Source organism: Schistocerca nitens, chromosome 4, assembly GCF_023898315.1.
Source record: "Schistocerca nitens isolate TAMUIC-IGC-003100 chromosome 4, iqSchNite1.1, whole genome shotgun sequence".
Taxonomy (NCBI): domain Eukaryota; kingdom Metazoa; phylum Arthropoda; class Insecta; order Orthoptera; family Acrididae; genus Schistocerca; species Schistocerca nitens.
This window is the reverse complement of record NC_064617.1, coordinates 291,533,208-291,560,816: the sequence shown is the minus strand read 5'-3', so window position 1 is coordinate 291,560,816 and position 27,609 is coordinate 291,533,208. Positions and strand designations below refer to the sequence as shown.

Sequence of the window (27,609 nt, the reverse complement as noted above, 5' to 3'; positions counted from 1 at the left end):
ACTAACCAGGTGGAATTGTTTTGATATGGCTGGTTTCCCCAATCAAAATTTATGAGGTAACGTCGTCTACTCCAGGGGGCATATTTTCGCTTAGGTTTCAGAGCTCTGTCAAATTCATCTCAGAGTGTAACCTCTCCTATCTCATCTTCATGTACTCGCTCTTCCCTCTCGATAACATTGTTTTCAAAACGTACACACCATAGGAGGATATGTAAATGGTTCTGAACACTATACGACTTAACATCTGAGGTCATCAGTCCCCTAGACTTAGAACTACTTAAACCTAACCTAACATAAGGACATCACACACATCCATTCCCGAAGCAGGATTCGAACCTGCGACCGTAGCAGCAGCGCGGTTCCGAACTGAAGGGCCGCAACAGCTCGGCCACAGAGGCCGGCTGATAAGTATTGCAGTTCTCTGTGACAAGTAAATCGGCCACCAGAGTGTATTAGTGTTGTTTTTGTTAAGTGTTGTTACCAGGCTTGGTGGAGTATATAAGGTACGTGAACAGCAGCAGATGTTGTGTCATTACTGTGAAGGGCAGGAAGATGCCGGGTACTCGGGTGACCGAGTTACGAGCATTTGACAGTCTGAAAGGTTTCTCATAGTAGGTCTCCTGGAACGGCTTGTCCGATCGTGCAGTATTCGGATTTGTGACGCATTCGAATGAGACGGTGGCACGATGTTGAACTGCATGGGAACGTGAGGGCAGACATTCCAGTTGATCCACCACAATGGAAGATCGCGGTATTATGCATATCGTAAACCTGTCACATGGGCGCCTGCCATCAGAGAACAAGCAATGGCCTCCCTACAGTACTCTGTGTTACCTCACACCACTGGTCCGAGAGTAGCAACAACCCAACAACGGAATTACTCTCCCACGCGTAGGCTGCCTTTACCACCACATGTGATGCCGTGACCGGGAAGCTTGGATTGCCGATGAATGGCGTCGCATTGAATTCAGCGATGAATTGTGGTTCTACACTATGCTCGATAACCATCCTCGGTGAATATGGCTATGGGCTGGGGATGGATCTCATCCTACCAAAGGTTTGGAGAGGCACGGCGGTGTTCACGGTATTGGGGGGAGGGGGCGGTATGACCACATCACAGCTGGTAGTGACTGAGGGAACTCTGACGGTACGGTGGTGCGTAAAGGAGATCGTCAATCCTCAGATGTTACTGCTAAGAGAGCGCATCGTAGTGTACGAGGTGCGGCTAGAAAAAAACCGGACTGATGCTGGAAAAAACATTTATTTACAATTATTTACAATTTCATGTTATCTCCTTCAATGTACTCTCCTCCTCGGTCTCTACACCGCTCCATACGAATTTTCCACTGTTCATAGCAATGCTGCAGATCATTTTCGGTAAGTCCATACATTACTTCCGTCGCTTTTTCTTTTACTGCTTCAACAGTCTCAAATCTAGTTCCTTTCAAAGCTGACTTGACTTTAGGGAAAAGAAAAAAGTCACAGGGGGCCAAATCAGGTGAGTAGGGTGGATGATCTAAGATGGGAATGTTGTGTTTTGCCAAAAACGTCTTCACTGACAACGCACTGTGAGCTGGGGCATTGTCTTGGTGAAGGATCCATGAGTTTTTTCTCCACAAATCGTTCCGTTTTCTCCGTACTCGCTCACGTAGGGTAGCCAGGACGCTAATGTAGTAATGCTGATTCACTGTTTGTCCCTCTGGTACCCAATCAATGTGCACAATCCCTTTGATGTCAAAAAAAAAAAAAAAAAAAAACAGTCATCATTGCCTTGAATTTCGATTTTGACATTCGTGCTTTTTTTTGTCGTGGAGAACCAGGAGTTTTCCAATGCATCGATTGGCGTTTAGTTTCGGGATCGTAAGTAAAAAATCACGATTCATCGCAAGTAATAACATTTTGTAAGAAGGTGGGATCACTTTCAATGTTTTCCAGGATGTCAGAACAAATCATTCTTCGGCGTTCCTTCTGTTCAATTGTGAGACACTTTGGAACCATTTTTGAACACACTTTGTTCATGTTGAAACTTTCATGAAGAATCTGCCTAACACTTTCCTTGTCAACTCCTGTTAACTCAGACACTGCTCTGATTGTTAAACGGCGATCTTGTCGAACAAGTTTACCGATTTTTTCAATGTTTGCATCAGTTTTTGCTGACAATGGTCTGCCAGTGCGAGTGTCATCACTGGTGTCTTCGCGGCCATCTTTAAATCGTTTAAACCACCCGAACACTTGTGTTCGCGATAAACAATCATCGCCGTACACTTGTTGTAACATTACAAACGTTTCACTTGCAGATTTTCCTAGTTTGAAACAAAATTTGATGTTAACACGCTGTTCTTTCTGTACACTCAACATTTTCCAACGCACAGACAAAACGTCAACTACTTAAAACAGACGCCACGGGCAGACTGAGTGCAGGAGGCAGATGAAACTCGAGCAGTAGGCGGAGTGAGAGTCACGTGACGGGCCACGCGACTTTCAGCCTTATTGCATTCGTTTTATTGTTTCACCAGTACTAGTCCGGGTTTTTTCTAGCCACACCTCGTAATTTTTCACCATGACAATGGTCCTACTCTCGTAGGCAGCAAGGTCCCCTGATAGAACATGTGTGGCATCTGTTCGGACGTCATTTCCGTACCAGTGTCAGTATCCAAGAAATCGGGGGCCAGTTACAACAGTTATGGGGGGCAGTTTGTCTCAGAAGAGGATACAATGACTTTGAGTTATCAATTCTCTGGTTTGTTGCGACCCACCACGAATTCCTCTCCTGTGCCAACCTATTCATCTCAATTATTTGCTGGATGCTCTGTCTTCCTCTACAGTTTTTACCCTCTACAGCTCCGTCTAGTACCATGGGAGTCATTCCCATGCCTTAACAAATGTCCTATCATCCTGTCCCTTCTCCCTGCCAGTGTTTTCCACATATTCCTTTCCTCCCCGATTCTGCGCAGAACCTTCTCATTCCTTATGTTATTGGTCCACCTAATTTTCAACATTCGCCTGTAGCACCACATCTCCAATGCTTCGATTCTCTTCTGTTCCAGTTTTTCCACAGTCCACATTTCACCACTGTGCTCCAAATGTACATTCTCAGAAATTTCTTCGTGAAATTAAGGCCTATGTTTGATACTAGTAGACTTCTCTTGCCCAGGAATGCTCTTTTTGCCAGTGCTAGTCTGCTTTTGATGTCGTCCTTGCTGCGTCTGTCTTTGGTTACTTTGCTTCCTAGGTAGCAGAATTCCTTAATTCCATCTACTTCGTGACCACCAATCCTGATGTTAGGATTCTCGCTGTTCTAATTTCTACTACTTCTCATTATTTTCGTCTTTTTTCTATTTACTCTTAATCCATATTGTGTACTCAGTAGATTATTAATTCCATTCAGCATATCATGTAACTCTTCACTTTCAAAAAATGGTTCAAATGGCTCTGAGCAATATGGGACTTAACTTCTGAGGTTATCAGTCCCCTACAACTTAGAACTACTTAAACCTAACTAACCTAAGGACATCACACATATCCACGCCCGAGGCAGGATTCGAACCTGCGACCGTAGCGGTCGCGCGGTTCCGGACTGTAGCGCCTAGAGCCGCTCGGCCACTCTGGCCGGCTCTTCACTTTCACCCAGGATAGGAAGGTCATTAGCGAATGGTATCATTGATATCCTTTCACCTTGAATTTCAATTCCAATTCTGAACCTTTCTTTTACTTTCATCATTGCTTCTTCGATGTACAGATTGAACATTAGGGGCGAAAGGCTACATCCTTGTCTTACGCGCTTTTTAATATAAGCACTTCGTTCTTGATCGTCGACTCTTATTATTCCTTCTTCGCTGTTGTACATATTGTATATGACTCGTCTCTCCCTACAGCTTATCTCCACTTTTTTTCAGAATTTCGAACAGGCCGGCCGAAGTGGCCGTGCGGTTAAAGGCGCTGCAGTCTGGAACCGCAAGACCGCTACGGTCGCAGGTTCGAATCCTGCCTCGGGCATGGATGTTTGTGATGTCCTTAGGTTAGTTAGGTTTAACTAGTTCTAAGTTCTAGGGGACTAATGACCTCAGCAGTTGAGTCCCATAGTGCTCAGAGCCATTTTTTGAATTTCGAACACCTTGCACCACTTTATATTGTCGAACGCTTTTTCCAGGTCGACAAATTCTATGAACGTGTATTGATTTTTCTTCATTCTCGCTGCCATTATTAAGAGTATTGTCAGAATTGCCTCTTTGGTGCCTTTACCTTTCCTAAAGCCAAACTGATAGTCATCTAACACATCCTCAATTTTGTTTCAATAAAGACGGGAATAGCGTGACATACCCTCTCAACTGGTGAACTTTGATTTGTTACCGCCTTCCCTTCCGGGCGCTACTTTTTCTTTTATCGAGCAGTGTGTGATGCACATAGCATGCTAATAAATAATTGAACGAAACTAACTAAAAGAAGAAAACAATAACCTCGTAGAATGTCGTTGGCTTGGATTAGCTTGCGCAGTGTTTCAGCATGTCGCGATATTCAGTACGGAAGTGTGTGTGGAGGACACCGGCCGGCCTGCCCACCCACCTTCCTCCATGGCGGTGAGCGGGTCCTGGCCGGCGTCGGCGGGCCCGGCGGCCAGGGGCGCGGCGCTGACGAGCACCTCCCAGCCGGCGGCGTGGCCCTGCGGCAGCGGCGCGTTCGCCAGCTCGCACAGGCGGCGCCGCAGCGCCCCCAGCCAGCACCACTGGCCGCCAACCCCGTGCTGCCGCCTGCCGCCCAACCTGCACACGCCGGCGCTCTGCTGCAGTCGCTGCACGGCCAAAGCTGCACGCTCACCAAACAAACTGTGTATCGGCTCAACACGAAAGCACCACCGACGGATATTCTTCTCACTTATGGTATCTTCTTTTTTTTTTGCTTGTTGACCGTCTAACTACAACTGAATGAAACACAGTTATCGAGCCATAAGCGTTTCGCCTTTACTCTCTGCGAGGCGTCTTCAGTGGCCTGCAATATGTACATATTTCTACTGTTTAGTTTACATTTTGGAAGTGTATAACACGCCCAGGTGCACAAATGGGTGGGTTCCTTTAAACTGATTTCACTTCTGCTTTTCTGGACCGTGCGCCCTGTCCACATCACGTACCTGATAATCCCGCTGCGGTCGTACTGTTCTGCTCCACACTGCTGCTGACTGGCCTGAAATTATCTATCTAAATATGCAGGCGGGTTTAGGGGAGCCACTCAACGTCAAGCACAACACTGTCCTACGTCTGGAATGAATATCTGTATTTTGAGACGATAAGAAATCACAGGTTGCACTGTTTACTATCTAAGTCGTAATTGTTTATTCCAAATGACAGTCTTGATGATTATCTGTCCACAATATCACTTGGGCGAGCGTACGCGAACCGAACAGGTCCCGGATGTTTGTTGATGATGCGAAAGCCGAATAACGGAACGAAAGTTCTTACGCTTAGCACGCAGACACATATTTCTTTTGGTACCAGTCCTCCTTGTCACTAGTAATGATATAACACTGATCATAAAGTTAATTTTTCAGTTCTCAGTTCTCACATGTACGAGCGTACGCGTAACTGTCGCGGCGCGGCTGATTGTTGATAATGCGGAACGCGATGATCGAACGCACCTTCACACGCTCTTTTGTGGTTAATAGTATTACTGATTCATATTAGTTTATTCTTGGAGACCGAACAGGGCGCGGATGATCGAAGCTGTGCGACACGCAACGAGAGGATACACAAATACATTATCGACGGCACTGCTCATTTTTTCATTCCTCCTGACGCACTTTCCTCTGAATCACTTCCATATTTCATCACTTTACTGTAACAGCACTTGTAGCAACACTACAACCTGAATACTAACAAAGCTTCTTACAGGCAGAGCTACCCACAACATAACACACCAGTTCCGTATCCCGGGTTCGACTCACTACAGACACGGCTGCCCGCAAAGATACTCCACAACTAAGCCAGCGATATGACAATACACTTACAAGTGTATATATAGATTATAAACAGTTCTGGTGGTTAATTTTTCTATGGCGCAGAAAAATTTTAAATTCTGCTTACATGTTCCCTGATTTTCTGCATATTGCGTTTTAGTTCCGTTTCTGACACTGTTCTCCTTATAACTGCACTAGGAACTGAGCACTTGCTTTGAAGCTATGCTTTGGTTTGTGTTGCGGACTGTCGAATGTTATGCCAAAGATCAAATGTTATTTCCATCTTTCAAGTGTAATTTTTTTCCTTTTTTGCGATGTCTGTGATCTGATTGTGTATCCAAGGATATCTGTGTGTTTTAGTGTGTATTATTTCTCATGGTTTTTCATTCACCTTATTTTCATATCTTGTTCCATTTTTGTAGGATGGTGGTTATGGTGTTTTACGTGTTCCGCAAATGTGGAATGATTTGTTTCGTACTTCCAACACCTGATGCGTTCTTTGTATCGTATTTAAACGCACGCACGCACACACACACATACACACACACACACACACACACACACACACACACACACACACACATACGAGGGGCGTTTGAAAAGTCCGTGCAAAGTCAGAGAGATGGCATCGCCGGCGCGTATCGAGGTCATGTTTAGTTAGTAGCATCTTTGGAAAGAACGCACACCAAGTTTCAGCCATAGCGGTCTATTTCTCTGTGTTTGGCGATCGTGTGAATCAAAGAAGTCGCTGGATTGTCAAAAAATGGACGAAAAAGAATTTCGTGTGGTGATTAAACATTATTTTATGAAAGGCAAAACGCCTCAGCAGACTAAAGAGATAGCCGGCCGCGGTTGCCGAGCGCTTCTAGGCGCTTCAGTCCGGAACCGCGCGACTGCTATGGTCACAGGTTCGAATCCTGCCTCGGGCATGGATGTGTGTGATGTCCTTAGGTTAGTTAGGTTTAAGTAGTTCTAAGTTCTAGGGGACTTATGACCTCAGATGTTGAGTCCCATAGTGCTCAGAGCCATTTGAACCATTTTTTGACTAAAGAGAAGCTTGATAAACAGTGACTCTGCACCTTCGATTACAACAGTTTATAAGTGGTTTCAAAATTTTCGGAGTGGCCAATGGGCCCAAGTGATGCTGAACGTTCTGGACGCTCTGTGGAGCTTACGACTCCAGAAATCATTGATAAAACCCATGATATGGTGATGTATGACAGAAGAGTTAAGGTGCGTGAGATTGCTAGTGCTGTGGGCATCTCGAAAGAACGGGTACATAATATTTTGCATAAACATTTGGACATTAGAAAGCTATCCGCAAGATGGGTTCTGCGATTGCTCATGCTTGACAAAAAAACGGAGACCTGTGAAGTGTTGCAAGGATGGTTTGCTGCTGTTTAGGAAGAATCCCCACTACTTTAAGCGTCGTTTCGTAACTGTGGATGAAACATGGATACATTACTATATTCCTGAGGCCAAAGAACAATCTAAACAATGGGTTACCAAGGGAGAATCGGCACACAAAAAGAAAAAAATACCGAAGACTATTTCTTCCGCCGGAAAGGATTTGGCGACTGCCTTTTGGGATTCGCAAAGGATAATCCGCATTGACTATCTGGAAAAGGGTAAAACTATTACAGGTGCATATTATTCATCGTTATTGGACCGTTTGAAAACCGAGCTGCCAGAAAAACGCCGGCGATTGGACCGCAAAAATGTTCTTTTCCATCACTGTAATGCACCAACACACACCTCAGCAGTTGTGGTCGCAGATTTAATGGAAACAGGATTCCAACTCGTTTCACATTTCCGCTATTCTCCAGACTTGGGTCCCTCGGACTGCTATTTGTTCCCCAAGTCGAAAAAATGGGTGGCGGGACAAAGGTTTTATTCAAACGAGGAGGTGATTGCAGCAACTAATAGCTATTTTGCAGACGTGGACAATTCCTATTATTCGGAAGGGATCAACAAATTAGAACAGCGTTGGACGAAGTGTGTAAGTCTAAAAGAAGACTACGTCGAAAAAAATAAAAAAGGTTTACCCCAAACACGTAAGTATTTTTTATTTTTGCACTGACTTTTCAAACGCCCCTCGTACATAAACTCAAAAAAGGACCAAAACAAATACCGTTTCACAAACACACACGAAAGCGGTGCACATGAATGCATACACAATTAGATCGTAGATATTACTCGAAAGTTGGCAATAACGTTTTATGTCTGCAATAACATCCGACAGTCGGCCACACAAACCAAAACATAGCATCAAAACAAGTGTTCAGTTTCTAGTGCTGTGAAGTGTGGAAAACAAAAACCCAAATGGCAGTCATAAGAAGAACAGCGCCAAAACCGGAACTACAACACAACATACTGAAAATCATCCATGTAACCCGTAAGTAACATTTCAAATATTACTACGTCATATAAAAACCAACCACCCGAACTGTTTATAACCTATATAATACGTTGTCCCAAAATGAGAACTAAACAGTAAAAATATGTGCATATTCCAGGCCACTGAAGATGCTTTGCAGAGAATAAGGGGGAAACGGTGAAACGTCCCCTTTGAACAATTATACATGACTGTGCTTAAACTGACACACAATATTTTTGGCGCAACGCAATCTGACTTTCAAAAATCCCTACAAGAGAATGGCCCTGACTAAATTAACCTATACGTTTCACAAATCACTTACCTCACAAAAATCTTCGTTACTCGAACTACTGCAATACAGCGAGCGCCACTACTGCCAGCTAAATAAAAGATTCAAACTACGGAAGGCACTAACTACTGATAGGCATAGTTAGCAAATGAAAGATTTTAATAGAGAACAAACAATGTATTTACCTTAATAGTGTTGAAAAATCATAATATACATAGCAGTTCATGACATCCAGCCTTACAAATTTCAAAACTCCGCCATTTCTCTCCCCACATCCACCACTGCTGGCGGCTCACCTCCAACTGCGCAACGCTACGCACTGTTAACAGCCAACTGCCCAACGCTACAATGGCGAGTATTACAACAATGCAAAGCAGCCACAGACGGCACACAGCACAGCCAGTGATTTCCATACAGAGTGCTACGTGGCGTTACCAATAAGAAAACATAAACAGCCTACTTACAACGGGTATGGCACGAAAATTGTTTCATCCAGTTGTAGTAAGACCGTCAACAAGTAAAAATTAACAATGCGCCGTAATATTACACGCAACTGAGGAAGACAGGACTACAAAAGTAGAAGATTCTTCTCATGTGCAAAATCATAAGGGTTTCACTGTGCAAAATCATAACAGTCTTGTAGAAAAACTGAGGTTTCATTAAATTGATGCCCTACTTAATAAATGGCTTACGTCGTACTAAATTAATGAAATACTGAAAGCCGTATGGCAGATCAGTAAACATGCACAAGGAAGGACGTCTTACTAAAAAGTTCCACAAGGCTCAGTCTTAGGTCCTGTATTGTTTCCCAGAAATGCGAAGTACCTTACATCTAATGCAAATACAATGGAATTTGTCCTTTTTGCAGACAATTACTCCGAGCACACAGCATATGAAGGTATTTTAAATAAACACAAAAAATAATTATAGATGACACTAGCTGTTACCCACTTCTTCGCTTGCAGATCAGTGATTCTGTTATGGTAAAAAACTCTGTGATGGTGAGAAAATATGCTAGAGTTAATGAATATATAAGTGTACAGTAGTGTCGATATATATGTGTGTATGAATAGATGTTTATGGTGCTTGTAAATAGGTACACCGTGAGTGTGTTTTTATTTTTTTGCATTGTATCTAAACTTAGTTAAAAATATTAAAAACTACAAAAACTTTTCTCCCTCATCAATTATTCATTTCAAGATTTTAACACCGACGCATCAAAAATGTTTTGGTCTTCCTTCTTTTGTAAGGACGTACAGATTTTGTGTGCTGGATAAACGTGAGCACGCCACATAGTGTTGTCCACGAGAAAAACATACCTTTTTCTAAAAGCACACGGAAACTTTGAGTGCGTGCCCTTGGGTTTCATTTATACTCCTTCCAAAAGCAATTTTTAGCGGGAATTGCGATCTTTTAAAATTAAAAGGCAAATCCGTCAGTATAATTGAGATTCGTGCAATCAAAAGACTTTCTCCTTTAGCTGAGTCACTAGTTATATTAGCTCGAACACTATTTTGACTCAGACGTGTAATTTAAAAGCGGGTACAGCTACACATTCTAGTCGCATCGAGATTTCTCATTAAGACGACTAGATCATCAACCTTTAACTTCAGCTTGTGAGAAGGCACTGCTGGCAATTCCGAAGAGTTAAGAAACCTATATAGTAAGAGGAGACTTGTTCAGTGTCTATATTATCAACAGAGATATACTCTACAACATCTGCTTCTACTTGTGACATAATTTTATTCTTTAGCTGTCCTATTAATTTATTAGTCAGTGCCATAATTGCCCTTTCACACAGCCATTCGTTATTTCCCATATTTGCTTGCAGTTTAGGATAAACTTTGCCAACCAATCCTTCGTACTGTGAACAATATTCCAGAATTCACGATGTAATGTAATCATACCTTTGAAATCTGTATCAATATGGTCTTTGCCGATTTTCAGAGAAGCACCCGGTATATGGCGCAGATTCTGTGTCACTGTGAGGTTACATGCGCATATTTGTTGTTAACATAATTTTTTAACGTTACCATATGATTGTAGTCTCCTTTAAACATGCGTTTACTTCACCTCTGGATGTTTCTCTAGTTGTTACGGGTAGAGTCTGCCAAGACGTTGTACATTCGTCCCAAACCAATAGCTTACATTGCTACAACATCCGTTCACGATCGCTATTTTTATTGATGTTACAAATAGGTATGTCTTTGTGAGGTAAGTTCAACGGCAGCTTTTCGGTCATCACTAAGCAGCGTGGCAGCTATTCCAGAGAAGGCTGCTGCAGCAGCAGCTCTTTTAATTTAAGAATTTGTTCTAAGATCAAATTTAAAAGAAAAGTATTAACAGATCCTTCCAGGAGCATAGTGCAAGTCTTTTTATTTGACGCCACTTCTGTGGCCTGCGCTTCGATGATGATAAAATGATGATGAGGGCAATACGTGTACACACAGTCGTGAATGGAAAAACACCTCGACGGGTAGCGAACTCGCGACCTCAACACTCAGAGTTACAAAGGTGAGCACAAGACCACGACCTGTTCAGGCAAAGCACTAGCCGACGTGTCTCCAAAGCTAGAACAAACGCGAAACGCTAAGCGGCTAACGTGCACGGGACTTTCACTGATACTAGTATGGATTAAACACGTAAAGGACTGTATAAGCACTGTATTCATTACGTTGAATCGTATTATGTAGAACATATCAAACAATAAATGTATTTTCACAAATACGATGAAGTTCTAAAGTCGAAGAGCAAATAGCTTTTTCGAAGAGTAATTCTTGTTTCATATTTAGCGTTATATTATTAAAATCAAGGAATATGTTTACTATACACTTTCTAAAGTAGCCTATGTTCTTCCTCAGCGTTCAAGCTATTTCCGTATGAAATTTCATCAAAATCGGTTCAGCTGTTTTGTCGTGTAAGAGCAACAGAGACAGCTTCGAACTTATAATACTAGTATGGATACAGGTACGGACTGTGAAGTGTCACTTCCTGCTCTCCCATGTTCCCTACCCCTGCCTGCTATTGTAGTCGCTCCAGGCAGTTTCCAGCTGCAAGGGTACTGGGGTTTTTATCCGGTTGTAGCGGGCTGCCCTTGAGCTAGTTTGTTAATTAGTACTTGTCGTCATAGGTTTCACTGAACTCCTTTTGTAAAGTTAATCCCAGCGGGAGAAGTATTTATAGTGGGTGATTTATGTGTATATGTCAATATTTTCTGACTGTATATTCATTTGTGCCGCTATAAGATTTTTATTATTACTGTTTTCCTAGATTGTTATATCAAGTATTGAGTTTTTTGGATAATTGAGAACGATTTCGTTTTCTTCTTATACATGTGCTCGTAGAAATTGCGTGGTGAAGGCTCCGTCTTGCACAACCTCCAGGCAAACTCCACTGCCAGCAAAATCCTGCGCTAGATCACGTTTACTACTCGATGAGGGATGAGGAAACTCAGTTCCATTATGCACCCCCTTGAGATAATGTTTCGACATTTAGATAAAGGAGGAACCGTAATGCCTTCATCCATAAATAGGTAATCACACAAACATCCGTTCGTATGCGCATAGCTCTATTCCTGCGTATGCATATTCGTCTTAGACCAAATGTTATCCCAATGAATGGCATAAGTTCGTACAATACAAAATCAGGTATCTCAAGGTAGACAAGTTACTTAGTTTAAGTCGAGGATTATTAAATTAAGAAGTGGACTTGTTTTTATCCTGATTTGGTTGCCATCTTTGGAATCAATTGTCTACAAAAAAATGGGCTTTACGTCCGAAACCTAGGTAATGTTTCATGAAGCAAGGCAGAAAAGTGTTTTGTTCAGCTAATAGAAGTAAATAAACATACGTATTAGAAATTGAAATGCGTCTTTCTTGCTGCAGTCTGTGTTTATTTATTTTTCACACGCGTTTCGTCATTTACATAACGGTATTTTCAGTAGATTTCGGTTGGAAACACTTTAAAAAATTAAGAAAAGAGACACCAAGTGAAGAAACATAGAACAGAAATTGCTCACAGTTCTCGTAAGAAAAATCTGCAGTTCCTGGCAGGTCAGAAGTTGTGCTCCACAAAAAATTTATGGAATTTAAATACTACAAAACAAAAATATCGTGACGTAAAAATGAATCGATGTTTTATAAGCAAGTGACGGTGTGACCTCTGACTTAAGACCAGTTGAGAGTAACGACAGATTTCAGCGAGTAGCTATTAAGGCCACTGCCGGTGTCTTAATGTTATAGGCGAAACGCATCCCTAACGTAACTAAAGATAGAATGTAGCAAGAAAAAGGCGTTTCAGACTAAAAACGAATATGATAAATTACGTTTACTTCTTCAGACCGTATCGAATGGAACTTTTGGTACGCTTTAATCATCGGAGTATAGCTCGTCTTTGTTTTCACGAAGGTATGAAGCGCTGTCAAACGCTTTATTTAACTGACTTCGATGCTTCAAGTAATGTTTCCTGTAATCAGCCTACCTTACTGATGTTTATTTTATGCGAATTCCACAGGAAATGCATTCCGGAGCACCTCTTGATTTTTGGTTGGTTCTTTTCGTTATGATGTTGACCAAACGTCAATTATCAGTGAGTCGATGTCAGTATAACTGCAACAGGTCATACTTAATAACATTTACTATGTCATACATCTCACTTGAATCCGATATGTTTTACAATTGAAGGCATATAGCTACTCGTTACTTTTATTTGTGTCATTCGAGCTTTGAACCATTTTCAAATGAATTATTGCCGTTACAAGTTCGTCGTTCTTTTGGCGAATGCATTTTAAATGCCGCCACTGTCCGTTTTCTATTCATTAAAATGAGTACTGCGGTAACACAGTTTTGATTAGCAGGTAAATGTAATATACGCTGATGAGTGTGTGGCTAGAAAAGTTATTTCGCACAGGTCGACTGCATCGTAGAAAACGCGGCTGATGAAAGAGAACGATATGTGACAACACAGGTGAAGATGGGTGTTTTACCCGAAACGCGTTTTGGCAAAATAACGTGCAACAATGTGACATTGTTGTAGTGTTTAAACGATTTAATCCACAGCCATGGTGCTTAGCGTTATTGTCATGAACTACATCATCATTTCCCTTTAATATCCCTTTCACTGTAGACCACACAGGAAATCCTCAGTTTTCTCTACATCAACCTCATACTCCGCAAGACACCTATTGGTGTGGGGCGGAGGGCATTTTTTGTACCACTAACTGACCCCTCCAACCCTTTTCTACTCGCGAATAGCGCGTAGGAAGAACGATTGTCGGTAAGCCTCTGTACTGGCTCTAATTTCTCGAAGTTTCTACTCGTGGTCACTACGCGAGACGGACATAGGGGGGGGGGGGGGGGGGGGGGGGAGTAATATGTTGTCCGACTCTTTCCGGAACGTGCTCTCTCGAAATTTCAATAGTAAATCTCTCCGTGATACACAACGCCTCTCTTATAACTGCCAATGGAATTTGTGGAATTTGTTGAGCATCTCCGTAACGCTCTCGCGACGACTAAACGATCCCGTGACGAAACGTGCCTCTCTTCGTTGGCTCTTCTCTATCTCTTCTGTCAGTCCTATCTGGTAGAGATCCCAGATAGATGAACAAGTGCCTTATAAGCCACTTCCTTCGTGAATGAGCAACATTTCCTTAAAATTCTTCCTATCAATCTGAGTTTGGCATCTGCTTTTCTGACTATTTGTTTTATATGGCCATTCCACTTAAGGTCGCTCCGATTAGTTACTCCTAGATATTTTACTGCAGATACTGTTTCCATCTGTTTGTTGTCAACACTGTACCTATACAGTAGTGGTTTTCTTTTCCTATGTAAGCGTAGTATGTTTCATTTATTTACGTTCAGGGTCAACTGTCGGAGCCTACACCATTCATCAGTTCTCTGGAGGTCATTCTGCAAATCGTTACTGTCTTCTGGCGTTGATACTTTGTTATAGACAACCGCATCATCTAAGAACAGCCTTAGAGAGCATCCGAAGCTTTCTACTAGATTATTTTGTAAACAGTAACGGTCTTATCACACTTCCTTGGAGTACACTAGAAATTGCCTTTACATGTCGATTTTGTTCCGTCAAGAGCGACGTGTTGAGTTCTGTCTCCAAGGAAGTCTTGAATCCAGTCGCAAATCTGCTCCGATACTTGATAAGCTAGTATTTTTTCACGAAACGGCAGTGCAGGATGGTGTCAAATGCCTTCCTGTTGTCAAGGAACACGGCATCAACCCGAGCGCCATTGTCTGCGGCATTGTGGATCTCATCGAGGAACAGAGCGAACTGAGTTTCGCAGGATCTCTGTTTGCGGAATCCATGTTGAGTTCTCCAAGAATGTCATAATTCTTGGGCATAAAACATTTTCCACAACTTTACAACAGATTGGCGTCAACGATATAGATCCACAATTGTGTGCGTCTGTCCTACGATCCTTCTTAAAAGCGGAAATGATCTGCGAGTTCTTCCAGTCGCTAGGTACCTTGCATTGCTCAAGGGATCTACAATAAATTACTGCTAGATGGGGAGCACGTTCTTTCGTGTAAAATTTGTAAAATATTGCAGGTATCTCATCTGGTCCTAACGTCTTTCTACTTACTACCATTTCGCGATACGTGAAATTACACTAATGAGCGAAAACATTATGACCACCTGTTTAAAACAGTATTCATCCGCCTTTGGAAGGCAGTACGGTAACTATTCCGCCTGACATGGATTCCACAAGTCCTTGTTAGGTTTCTGGAGGTATGTGGCACCAGATGTCTATGGACAGGTCTCACAATTCGCGTAAATTTCAAGCCGGAGGTTTTCTGGGTGCAGAGCGGTCACCCGATAGTGTTCCCGATGTGTTCCATCGGTTTCGGATCAGGCGAATATGGTGGACAATACGTAAACGTGAGTTCACTATCGGGGCAACTCAAAACACTTTAGCACGATTAAAGGCCTTGTGACGCGATTAGTTAGGCTGGTGGAAGGTGCCATTGCCGTCGGGGAAGGCATCAAGCGTAAACTGGTACAGGTTATCCGTAATAAAGTTCACGTTGTTGACAGCTGTCATGGTGCCTTAGCATACTGTCACAGGTGCCGTGGATGTCAAAGTGAATGTCATCCACAGAGTAGTACGAGGTCTGTTCCTGAACATTCGTAATTTGGAGAGAAACGCTATTGGCATCCCTGCACACGCCTGTGTTTAATGTGTAACTGCATAAAGTTTCATTGTTGTATATCTGTTAGGTATTGTGTGACCCAGTTTGCGAATTTCGACACGCAGAGTTAGAGGAGCAACGCTTCTGCATTAAACTGTGCGCGAAACTCAAGAAAACCTTTACAAAGACATACCAAATGATGCAGGAAGATTACGGTGATGAGTGATTAAGCCGTACTCGGTGTTACCAATAGTTCATACGGTTTAAAAATGTCTGAACGGAAGTTAAAAATGAACCTCATTCAGGACGCCCTTCGACGTCTGCCGACGAAGCTCATAAGGTCAAGGAAATTGTGCGTGCCAATCGAAAACTGGCTGTCCGAGAGACTGCAGAAGAATGTAACATTTCAGTTGGATCATGTCATGAAATCCTGACACAGCATTCTGGAATGCTTCGTACTGCCGCCAAGCGAGTCCCACGGCTCATGAGTCAAGACCAGAAAGACCTTCGCCCCGCAATCTGTGAAGAGCTTTTGGATCGCGCAAATGAGAACGAGATGTTCCTTAAGAGAATCATAAATGCTGATGAGACATGGGTCTATGGTTATAATGTTGACACAAAGGTTCAATCTTCACAATGGGTCGGGAAAGGTTCTCCAAGACCAAAAAAGCTCGTCAAGTCAGGTCAGATGTCGACGCCATGCTGATAGTTTCCTTTGACCTCGAAGGATTCGTTCATCACGAATTCGTGCCACAGGGACAAACTGTTAATCGATGGTACTATCGAGAGTGTTCCCACGCCTGCGAGATAGTGTGAGAAGGAAACGGCTTGAAATGCAGCGAGACAGTTCATGGCTCTTCGATCAGAATAACGCACTCGGTATGTTCATCCCTGTTGATGCGTGATTGTTGCACTGTGCTGCCTCATCCTCCGTGTTCTCCAGATCTGGCCCCTGCGGTTTTTTTTTATTTTATATGCAAAGTTGGCAACTTCGTTGAAAGGACGAAGATTTGCAACGACAGAGGAGATAAAACAAAATTCTCAGATGGCGCTTCATGCGAACCAGCAAGAGGCGTACCAAGACTGCGTCCGGATGTGGAAACGGCTCTGGAGGCGATGTGTCGATTGTGGAGGAGAGTATTTTGAAGGACATCCCTTGAACAATAAGTACAAGGTACCACAGAAAAATTTTGTGGGCAAAGTTTTGAAATATTTTGAACAGACCTCGTACTGCACTCGCCGGCCTGCCTCCGTGCCGCAGCACATGTTTTGAACAACCATTCACCTGGATGCTGGCGTATCCGGACACGAGTGTCAACCTGGTATGACTAGAAACGTGCTTCATCCGCCCAGCCTAGCCATTTCCATTGATTCGAGGTCCAGTCTCTACGATCCTGTGCCCAAGGCAGTCGTATTTGGCGATGTCGTTCCGTCAAAATGGCAGCACGCAGGAGTCGTCTGTTGCATAACCACATGTTCAGCAACGTGCGCTAAACGGTGTACTTCGAGACATTTGTGCATACATCATCACTGCACTATGCTGTCAGACCCCGCTTTGCAGAGCGGCCAAGCGTCCGTCCTCCACGTCTTGTGATGAGGGGTGGACGTCTAAAATCTTTTCGCCTACTCATGACTTCGCCGTCCTTCAACCACTTCCCATAAGTGCTCACGAAAGCTGCACGCAAACAGTTGACCTCCCACATCACCCGTTGGTTCGCTCGTTCCCACGGCCGCGCCATAACAAACTGACCCATATCAAAGTAGGTTATGGCAATGGATTTACTCATCTGCGGCTCCTATCATCGCCACATTTATTCCCCATTCGTCTCTGCTCCGCAAATATACTTTCCTCGACGTGTCACGAGATGGAATTCAGTCTCGCAGTGGGCAGTGGTCATAATGTTTTTGCCCATCAGTGTACGTTCCCAAAGTTCTTCACGGGGTGCAGCTGGAACTCAGATGGACTAACTGATCCACACAGGATCTTTCAGGCTTGTCTACATCATCATCGTTTATCAGCACAGGTCCTATTTTGTAACTTTTATTTTTTATATTCCTTGCCAACTATGTCAGCGATTCTTAAAGAAACGACATGGATTACTAAGAAATGTAGACATAAAAGTATTTTTCCTAGTAGTTTGTTTGGTAAGTTATGAAATACGTGTAACTTTGATCTAAAAGAATCTTACTACTATTCAATGGCTTTAGTACATTCATAAACATCAGCAGCCTGTGGCGCACCCCTTCGCCATTACGATAGCTTCAACATGCCGCGGTGGACATTCCACGCCGAATTTAACATTCCAAATTAAGAGAATATCGCCGCTGCGTGATGTCAGTTGGCGTTGGACTGTGACCGTGAAGTGTGAAGAGTTCGCACTGAATGACCGTGGCTATGAAGGAGGCGGAATTTGTTAGTTTAAGAGAAAATTGTTGGATGGCGAGTAGTTTGGCATTAGCATTAGCAAAGCATTTAGCAAAAGCACAGAGAGTGCTGACGTTGCACTTGGTCGTAGACGCAAGGCTTAAGGAAAATCAAGACATATTCATAGCATACAAAGGAATTAAAGATATTAACTACCAACGAGCACTGATATCAATGGGGCAAGTTGAAAATTTGTGCCAACCGGGGTCTGAACCCGAGTCTCCTGTTTATTAGGCAGAGTGCTGACCACAATCCAATCTGGACACAGTGACCACCACAACAGCACGAACTACCCTAGCGCACCTCGTGACAGATCCAGATTCTCAACTTATACCACACACTACTGATGTAGTGCCCCTGCTCATTAGCCTCTCCAATCTCTCCAATTCCCGTAAGAGTCTGAGCTTGGTGTGCATCTGCACTGAAGAATCACTGGCTGTCATCGCTGTAATTATATGTGGTGTCTCTGTTCATTCGAAGTTGTTAGAAAGAACGGACACCATATATTCATAGAATCTGGATACCTCACGTGTCGCTTGCTTTTCCCACAGGCTCTGCCTCCGAGACACCTCCTAGTGCATCCGACGCGGTGGATCCGCCTTCACAGCACGGTGAGTGGCGGGTGGCAACGCGTTCGCGTTGCTCGAGGCACAGAGCCAATGAGGAGACTGGCCGCCTGGCCTCACCCATTCACCCTGTGAGTGGACAGGAGGCACCTCCTTCAGCAGGGTTCGGGCGGGTATATTAGGGGAGATATTTACTAGTTGTTTGGAGCTCCAATGTTAGGTGTGTTATGAACCCCATTAGGCAGATAGCATTCAGGGCTAGAAAGAAAGCCAATGTGCACCCGGTATATCTGCAGGTAGGGTCTCATTCGAGACGTGGAGGCGGTCTTGCCTGTGGCTATCGAGCGTGCAGGGTGAAGTCACCTGCTTGTTGTGGCTCACGTCGGCACCAACGACGCCTGTTGCATGGGTTCTGAGGCGATACTCAGTTCGTGCAAGTGGCTTGCGGACGTGATGGAGACGGCTGGCCTCGTGCGCGGGGTGCGAGCAGAGCACGCAGTTTGCAGCATTGTTCCCAGAGTTGATCGGGCTCCTTTGGTTTAGAGCCGAGTGGAGGGTCTCAACCAAAGGCTTCGTCGAGTCTGTGATGGTTCAGATTCTAGACCTGCTATATCGTGCGGGGATTTGTTGGACTCTCGCTTGACAGACCAGTGGTGCACTACACAATGGAAGCAACTACTCGGGTAACAGAGTACCTGTAGAATGCACACGAGGCTTTTTTAAGGCTAGGCTGTAGTGTGAGGTGCTCTGATGAATACCCGCCAGTGTAGCAAGGGAAGTCAAACGCTGTCCAAAATAAAGACAATTCGACTGTTACAATTTTATCAGAAAACTGTCGCAGTATTCGTCTTAAAGTTCCCGAATTTAGTGCCCTCCAGGAAAGTTCTCGTGCTCTTATTATTCTTGGGACCGAGAGCTGGCTCAAACCCGAAGCGGAAACCTCCGAGATATTTAGCGAGTCCTAGAATGTATATTTGAAAGACTGATTAGAGGCCATAGGAGTTGACAAAAATCTTGTCTCTAGTGAGGTCGAAGTTGAGTGTGACAGTGAAGTCACATGGCAGCGTAAAACAGTTGTGGGTGTAACCCAATTAATTGTTGAATGTTTCTTCCGGCGACCCGATTCTGCCGTGACAGTTCTAGAGTCATTTAAAGAAAGTCTACAGTCAATAGCGCGTAAACACCCGGATCATGCAATACTAGCTGGATGCGACTTTAACCTGCCGAGTATAGATTGGAATGTCACGGCTTCATTGCGGGGGGTACAGACAGACAGTCATGCGAAATACTTTAGCACATTTGCTCTGTCTTGAGCATCTAGCTCGGCAGCCCACAAGCAATGGAAATATGTTAGACCTTGTAGCTACAAATATGCCGAACGTTATCGACGGTGTGAGTACAGAAACGGGCATTAGCGATCATGATGCCATTACAGTAACTATGACTATGGAAGTTAATAATCAGTCAAGAAGGCTAGGAGAGTGTTTGTACTACGTAGAGCAGATAAGCAGTTATCAGCATTCCAGTTAGAGAGTGAACTGGCATCAGTTAGTTCCAGTAAGATGGGTGCAAAGGAATTATGGGAAAAGTTTAAAATAACGAAATTCGGCATATGCTGAGGAAGCAGAGGCTGTTGTACTCTCAGTTCAAAAGCGAACGCCCAAATGACGACAAGCGAAGATTGGTAGAGATTCGTGCGTCTGTGAAAAGATGTATGCGCGAAGCATACAACTACAACCGTCACACATTAGCAAAAGATCTGGCAGAGAACCCTAGAGAATTCTGGTCTTACGTAAAATCGCTATGCCGGTCGAAGGCCCCTATTCAGTCCCTTGTTGGCGTGGCAATTGAAGATGGCAGAACGAAAGCCGAAGTTTAAATTTCACGTTCAGGAAATCGTTCACACCGGAGAATCGTACAAACATACCGTCAGTCGACCACCGGACAGACTCCAGTACAGACGACACAGTAATAAGCATCCCTGCCGTAGAGAAACAGCTGAAGGATTTGAAAGCAAATAAATCACCAGGTCGGGATGGTATCCCAGTTCGATTTTACAAAGAATGCTTTACGGCATTGGCCTCTTATTTAGCTTGCATTTATCGTGAAGCGCAAAGTCCCAAGCGACTGGAAGAAAGCGCAGATGACTACAATATATTACAGATCAAAATCTCTAAATTCTGTTTGCCGCAGAACACTTGAACATAATCTCATTTCGAATATAATACACTTTCTTGATACTGGAAAGTTTTGTCCACAAATCATCATGGTTTTAGAAAGCATCGTTCACGGGAAACTCAGCCTGCCCTTTTCTGAGAACTATGGATGAAAGGCAACAGGCAGATTCCATATTTCTGGATTTCCGGAAAGCATGTGACACGGTGCCCCATTGCAGGCTGTTAACGAAGGTACGAGCATATGGAATAAGTTCACAGGTATGTGAGTGGCTTGAAGACTTCTTAGAATCAATTATGTTTTCCTCGACTTTGATTTTCAGAGACAAGAGTATCGTGAGAAATGCTCAAGGGAAGTGTGATAGGAGCGCTGTTGTTCTCTACATACATAAATGATTTGGCGTACACTGTGGGCAGCAATTCCGGTTGTTTGCTGATGATGTCGTGGTGTACGGTAAGGGCCGAAGTTGAGTGACTGTAGGAAGATATAAGACGACGTAGCCACAATTTCCAGTTTGTGTGATGAATGGAACGAGCCCTAAACGTGGAAAAATGTAAGTTTATGTGGATAAGTAGGAAGGTCAAATCTGTAATGTTCGGATACAGTATTCCTAGTTTCCTGCTTGACACAGTCAAGTCGTTTAAACATCTGGGCGTAGCGTTCCAAAGCGATATGAGATGGAAAGAGCATCTGAGAACTGTGGTATGGAAGACGAATGGTCGACTTTGGTCTGTTGGGAGAATTTTAGGACACAGTGGTTCACCTGTAAAGGAGATCGCATACAGGACACTGGACACTGGTGCGACCTATTCTTGAATACTGCTCGAGTGTTTGGGATCCGCACCATGTCAGATTGAAGGAAGACATCGAAGCATTCAGAGGCGGGCTGCTAGATTTGTTACTGGTAGGTTCGAACAACACGTGTTGCGGAGATACTTCGGGAACTCAAATGGGAATCCCTGGAGGGAAGGCGACGTTCTTTTCAAGAAACACTATTGAGAAAATTTAGGGAACTCGAATTTGAAGCTGACTGCCGAACGATTCTACTGCCGCCAACATACATTGAACGTAAGGACCACGAAGATAAGATACGAGAGATTAGGGCTCATGCGGGGGTGTCTACACAGTCGTTTTTCCATGGCTCGATTTGCGAGTGGAACTGGAAAGGAAGTGACCAGTAGTGGTACAGGATACCCTCCGCCATGCACCATACGGTGGCTTGCGGAGTACCTATGTAGATTTAGATGTACATTCTACCAAGTGAAGCGCTGCGTTTCTAACTGAGAGGTATCGGCAATACGACGTAAAGGAGTGTAACGTTTGAGAGGTGAATGATGTTATACACTTTTCAGCTGTAGAATAAAAAATTTAACCAAATAAGGCTGTGGAAAATAAATGCTCGTACGTCATCTACAAGAGGGCTCCCACCAAAGTGTTAACGTAACTGTTTCTCATTTCAAATGTAGTCCGCCCCCGGTAGCTGAGTGGTCAGCGCGACAGAATGTCAATCCTAAGGGCCCGCGTTAGATTCTCGGCTGGGTCCGAGATTTTCTCCGCTCAGGGACTGGGTGTTGTGTTGTCCTAATCACCATCGTTTCATCCCCAACGACGCGCAAGTCGCCGAAGTGGCGTCAAATCCCAAGACTTGCACCTGGAGAACGGTCTACCGGACGGGAGGCCCTAGTCACACGACATTGTTTTAATTTGAATTGTCATTGGTGGGGCTGCCTAGGCCGCAGCGCAGGTAGCCTGCGGCAGAATGCTTGCCAGGTGCTCCAGCAAGCTCTGCGCTCGCGCCACTGACCTGGCGGCGTCCTCGTCGAGGTCGTCTTCGTCGTCGAGGAAGCGGACGTGCTCGCGGACGACGGCGTCGAGGCGCAGCGGCTGCGGCCGTCGCTGCCAGTAGAAGTAGCCCAGCGGCGAGTGGCGGCGCAGCAGCAGCAGCTTCTCGGGCAGCGCGCCGCTCTGCAGACGCTCCAGCAGCAGCGACCGCAGATGGCGCAGCAGCTGAGCCCCGTCCACGCCGTCGTCCTCCACCTGCCCACACACCGCGTGAACAGTCTCTCTGTCTAACTGCAAACACACAGTTTATTATTTTTTTATTTTACATTCGTGTCCGAAATTAACCATAAACTCACGAGGTGTGGTCTCTCGGACCGCGCGAAAATTTTCAAACTCGCTTCCAAGGCCAGTTGTGGAGGAATGCTTCTATACTCCCACTACCCTCCTTAAACTTCCAAGCTCGTGTCTGTGATGCAGCGTCAAGGATAACCGCAGCCATGGTCTCCGAGCTGATAGTCGATGCTGCTGCAAACGTCGTCGAACTGTTCGTGCAGGTGGTTGTCGTTTTGCAAACGTTCCCATCTGTTGACTCAGGGATCGAGACGTGGCTGCACGATCCGTTACAGCCATGCGAATAAGATGCCTATCATCTCTACTGCTAGTGATACGAGGCCGATGGGATCCAGCACGGCGTTCCGTATTACCCTCCTGAACCCACCGATTCCATATTCTGCTAACAGTCATTGGATCTCGACCAACGCGAGCAGCAATGTCGCCATACTATAAACCGCAATCGTGATAGGCTAAAATCCGACCTTTATCAAACTCGGAAACGTGTTGGTAGGCATTTCTCCTCCTTAGACGAGGTATCACAACAACGTTTCGCCCGGCAACGCCGGTCAACTGCTGTTTTTGTATGAGAAATCGGTTGGAAACTTTCCTCATGTCAGCACGTTGTAGGTGTCGCCACCGGCGCCAACCTTGTGTGAATGCTCTGAAAATCTAATCATTTGCACATCACAGCATCTTCTTCCTGTCGGCTAAATTTCACGTCTGTAGTACGTGATCTTCGTGGTGTAGCAATTTTAATGGCCAGTAGTGTAAAAATGTCTTGGCACGAATGTATCGTTTTTATCTTTATCGAGTTTGATGAAATTGTTAGTTGGTCTTTGGAGGAAGGTGTCTGTGATATACATCAAGAAATAAACGAAAAAGACGACACAGTTCTGAATATCTAACAAGAGTATCACTCAGAGGAAGAACTTCAGGAAAGTTGTGATGGGGATCTGTCTGTTTCTTCAATGAAATAATAAAATATCTGTTAAAATCGAATGTGTTCCGAGTGCTGATAAGGAAAATGTAGTTCCCAGCAATGACTGTGAATTTGACAGACTTTCTTTTTGTACCTATCGGGTGGAATTTTTATGCGCAAATTCAAACCCTGAAATTTGGTTTTAGTTGGAAATTATTTGCTACAGAGATTGTATAATTTTGCAGACTGTAAAATTCAGTACTCTGACAGTCTATTTATGTGTACTATTTAAAAGAACCACACAACATTATGTGCTTTTCTGTCATAAATTGTAAAATACTACAGGCTTTGTTTCGTGCAATAAAATAAACTAGACGCATTTAAATCTCTTCTTAAGTTGCCAATCCTAAGATTGATTTGCAGCAGCTCTCCATTCAGTGCGATTGTCGGCCAGCCTCTTCAATTCCGTGAAACTTCCGCATCCTAGGTCCTGCATTATCTGGCTTATGTACTTTCTTCTAGGTCTGCCTCTCGCCCTTTTGCCCTCCACAAGGCCTTCCGTTATAGTATGGAGAAGACTTTCATGTCTCAGAATGTGTCCCATCCATATATCTCTCCTCTTCTTGACCGTCTTCCAAAGAACTGGAACTTCCTCCGCTCTCTGCAGGACTTCTTCATTTGTCATCCTGGCCGTCCATGGAATTTTTAACATCCTTCGCAGACACCACATTTCGAATCCTTCAATCCTTCTTCTTTCGTCCTCTCTAAGTGTCCAGATTTCGCTGCCGTAGAGAAGCACACTCCCAACAAAGGTCTTTATTAACCGCTTCCTTAACGACAGACTTATCATATTTGATGTGAGGAGTCCTTTCCTTTTATAGAATGCAGTCTTTGCCTGATTTATTCTACTTATTACATCTTTCCTACTACGACCATCTGATGTTAGTCTGCTTCCCAAGTAGACAAAGTCTTGTATTTAAATAACACTCAAATAATTGTAAAAATATATGTTATTTAGCATAAATTAAAATTTTTTGCCTTAAATCTCGGTTTAATAGAGGTTTAATAGAGGTTCGCCGATGACATTGTAATTCTGTCAGAGACAGCAAAGAACTTGGAAGAGCAGTTGAATGGAATGGACAGTGTCTTGAAAGGAGGATATAAGATGAACATCAACAAAAGCAAAACGAGGATAATGGAATGTAGTCGAATTAAATCGGGTGATGCTGAGGGGATTGGATTAGGAAATGAGACACTTAAAGTAGTAAAGGAGTTTTGCTATTTAGGGAGTAAAATAACCGATGATGGTCGAAGTAGAGAGGATATAAAATGTAGACTGGCAATGGCAAGGAAATCGTTTCTGAAGAAGAGAAATTTGTTAACATCGAGTATAGATTTAAGTGTCAGGAAGTCATTTCTGAAAGTATTTGTATGGAGTGTAGCCATGTATGGAAGTGAAACATGGACGATAAATAGTTTGGACAAGAAGAGAATAGAAGCTTTCGAAATGTGGTGCTACAGAAGAATGCTGAAGATAAGGTGGGTAGATCACGTAACTAATGAGGAGGTAATGAATAGGATTGGGGAGAAGAGAAGTTTGTGGCACAACTTGACTAGAAGAAGGGATCGGTTGGTAGGACATGTTCTGAGACACCGAGGGATCACCAATTTAGTATTGGAGGGCAGCGTGGAGGGTAAAAATCGTAGAGGGAGACCAAGAGATGAATACACTAAGCAGATTCAGAAGGATGTAGGTTGCAATAGGTACTGGGAGATGAAGAAGCTTGCACAGGATAGAATAGCATGGAGAGCTGCATCAACCCGTCTCAGGACTGAAGACCACAACAACATCAACAACAATAGAGGTCCCAGAGACTCCACCTCGTGGTATAAGTTACAGGAAGGTGACCTCGCGAGTTAAGGGTTAAATCAACAAACCGCTAGGTCTAATTCAGGATATAATCATACAGACTGTCAACAATATCGTTACGATTCTGTTCTGCACGGAGATGGCGTTCCGATGAACGGATAACCACGCCATTAACGACGTCAGGACAGCCATCAAGCAGGGTAGTGTTTGCAGCGTAGCGTCGCATTCATAAAAGCTGTGACCACAGTCACACAGGGTGCAGAACGGCACCGAGTAGACGCTTCTGCTAAGGAGGGCCGTAGGAAGAATGGAAGCAGGAGAGTCGCAAACTGACGTGGCCCGATGGTTTAATGTGAATCGTTCTGCTGTTTCCAGGATGTGGCGACAGTTTATAGAGATCGAAACTGTACCCAGAGACCAGGACAAGACCGACCACGTGTGACATCAGAAAGGGGGGGGGGGACCGTTAGTTGGCTGTAAGGACACGACGGTACCGCCTTAGTACTGCACGGCAACTGGCATCTGACCTCGCAGCATCTCCTCCACGTATTGTATCGAGGCAAACGGTGTATAGAAAGCTTCAGCAGAGTGGCCTTTTTTGTTGGAGACCTGCTGTCTTTTTTACCTCTGGCGTGTCTTCACAGAAAGGAGCGTATGGAGTGGAGCCCTCAACATGCCTCGACGGTCGGAGCGCAGGCCAACGTTCTTTTCACAGATGAGTTCAGATTTGGTCTGGAGAGTGATTCTCGAAGGATTTGCATCTGGAGAGCACGCGGAATACGATTTCGAAACCAAAATATTGTGAAAAGAGATCGATATCGAGGAACATCCCTAATGGTGTGGGCAGGGTTTATGTTGACCACTAGAACAGCTCTTCATGAAATTCTACGGTAGAATCAGCAAGGAGTAGCTGCTACCGGGTACCGTGAGATCTTGGGATCTCATGCACGGTTGTTGCGAGGTGCTGTGGGCTCAGACATCGTACTGATGGACGATAATGCTCGACATCATAGAGTACGGGTGGTTGATGTTTCTTTGGAAACGGAAGATATTGCACGCATGGCGTGACCAGTCCGCTCTCCCGCTTTGAATCCCATAGAGGATGTCTGGGATGCACCAGGGAGACGGGTTGCATCACGTCAGCATCCACCAACCACTCTCCAACACTTGCGAGCAGCTCTGCAGGGAGATTGGGCGGTATTGCCTCAGCACGAGATTGACGACATCCTTCACAGCATGTCCCTTCGTTGTCAGGCCTGTATTGGTGCCATAGGTGGTCACGCCCTATGCGGAGTGGAGTAACCACCTCTCAGAATGTCTGTGCAAATCCATTAAGTTGGAAAAAAAACGAAGAACATTTTTGTCTACAGTTATGCACACGTTCTGTAATCTTTAAATCGTTTCCACTTTACTATCATCTATTTATACAGTTTTGTGGCACAGTTAACGCAACCTGGCAATATTTCCGTTCGTTTGTTGCTTTAATTTTGGACACCACTGCATATGTCGATTCGTAGGACCAAATTGAAGAGCAAGTCTCCCCGATAATGGAACATAAGAGTAATAACAGATAAAATGAAACATGTATGAATCCTATGTAGACTACAAGCCATAAATTTAAACAAACGTAACCAACAACGTAACACTGGAATTAGCTTAATTTTTTTTTAATTTTTCCAGAAGTTCCTCTACAGAACAGGAGTGAGCCACGAGGAAACTCATCTGTTTGGACTTGAAAGTGCTTGATTAATACTAAGATTTGAACTCTTGTGGCAGCTTAT

At 44.1% G+C, this 27,609-nt stretch overlaps 1 protein-coding gene across 1 annotated transcript in view; it reads right to left on the bottom strand.

Annotated features, from left to right (window-relative positions):
• Nucleotides 1–27,609, bottom strand: part of LOC126252257 (uncharacterized) — a 163,688-nt gene that overhangs the window by 76,688 nt on the left and 59,391 nt on the right. Inside the window, exons 5-6 of the mRNA XM_049953130.1 lie at nucleotides 22,692–22,997; nucleotides 4,564–4,789 (exon numbers count right to left, since the gene is read on the bottom strand). Of these exons, the coding sequence (XP_049809087.1) occupies nucleotides 4,564–4,789; nucleotides 22,692–22,997 (532 nt within the window). The remainder of the gene's footprint in view (nucleotides 1–4,563; nucleotides 4,790–22,691; nucleotides 22,998–27,609) is intronic.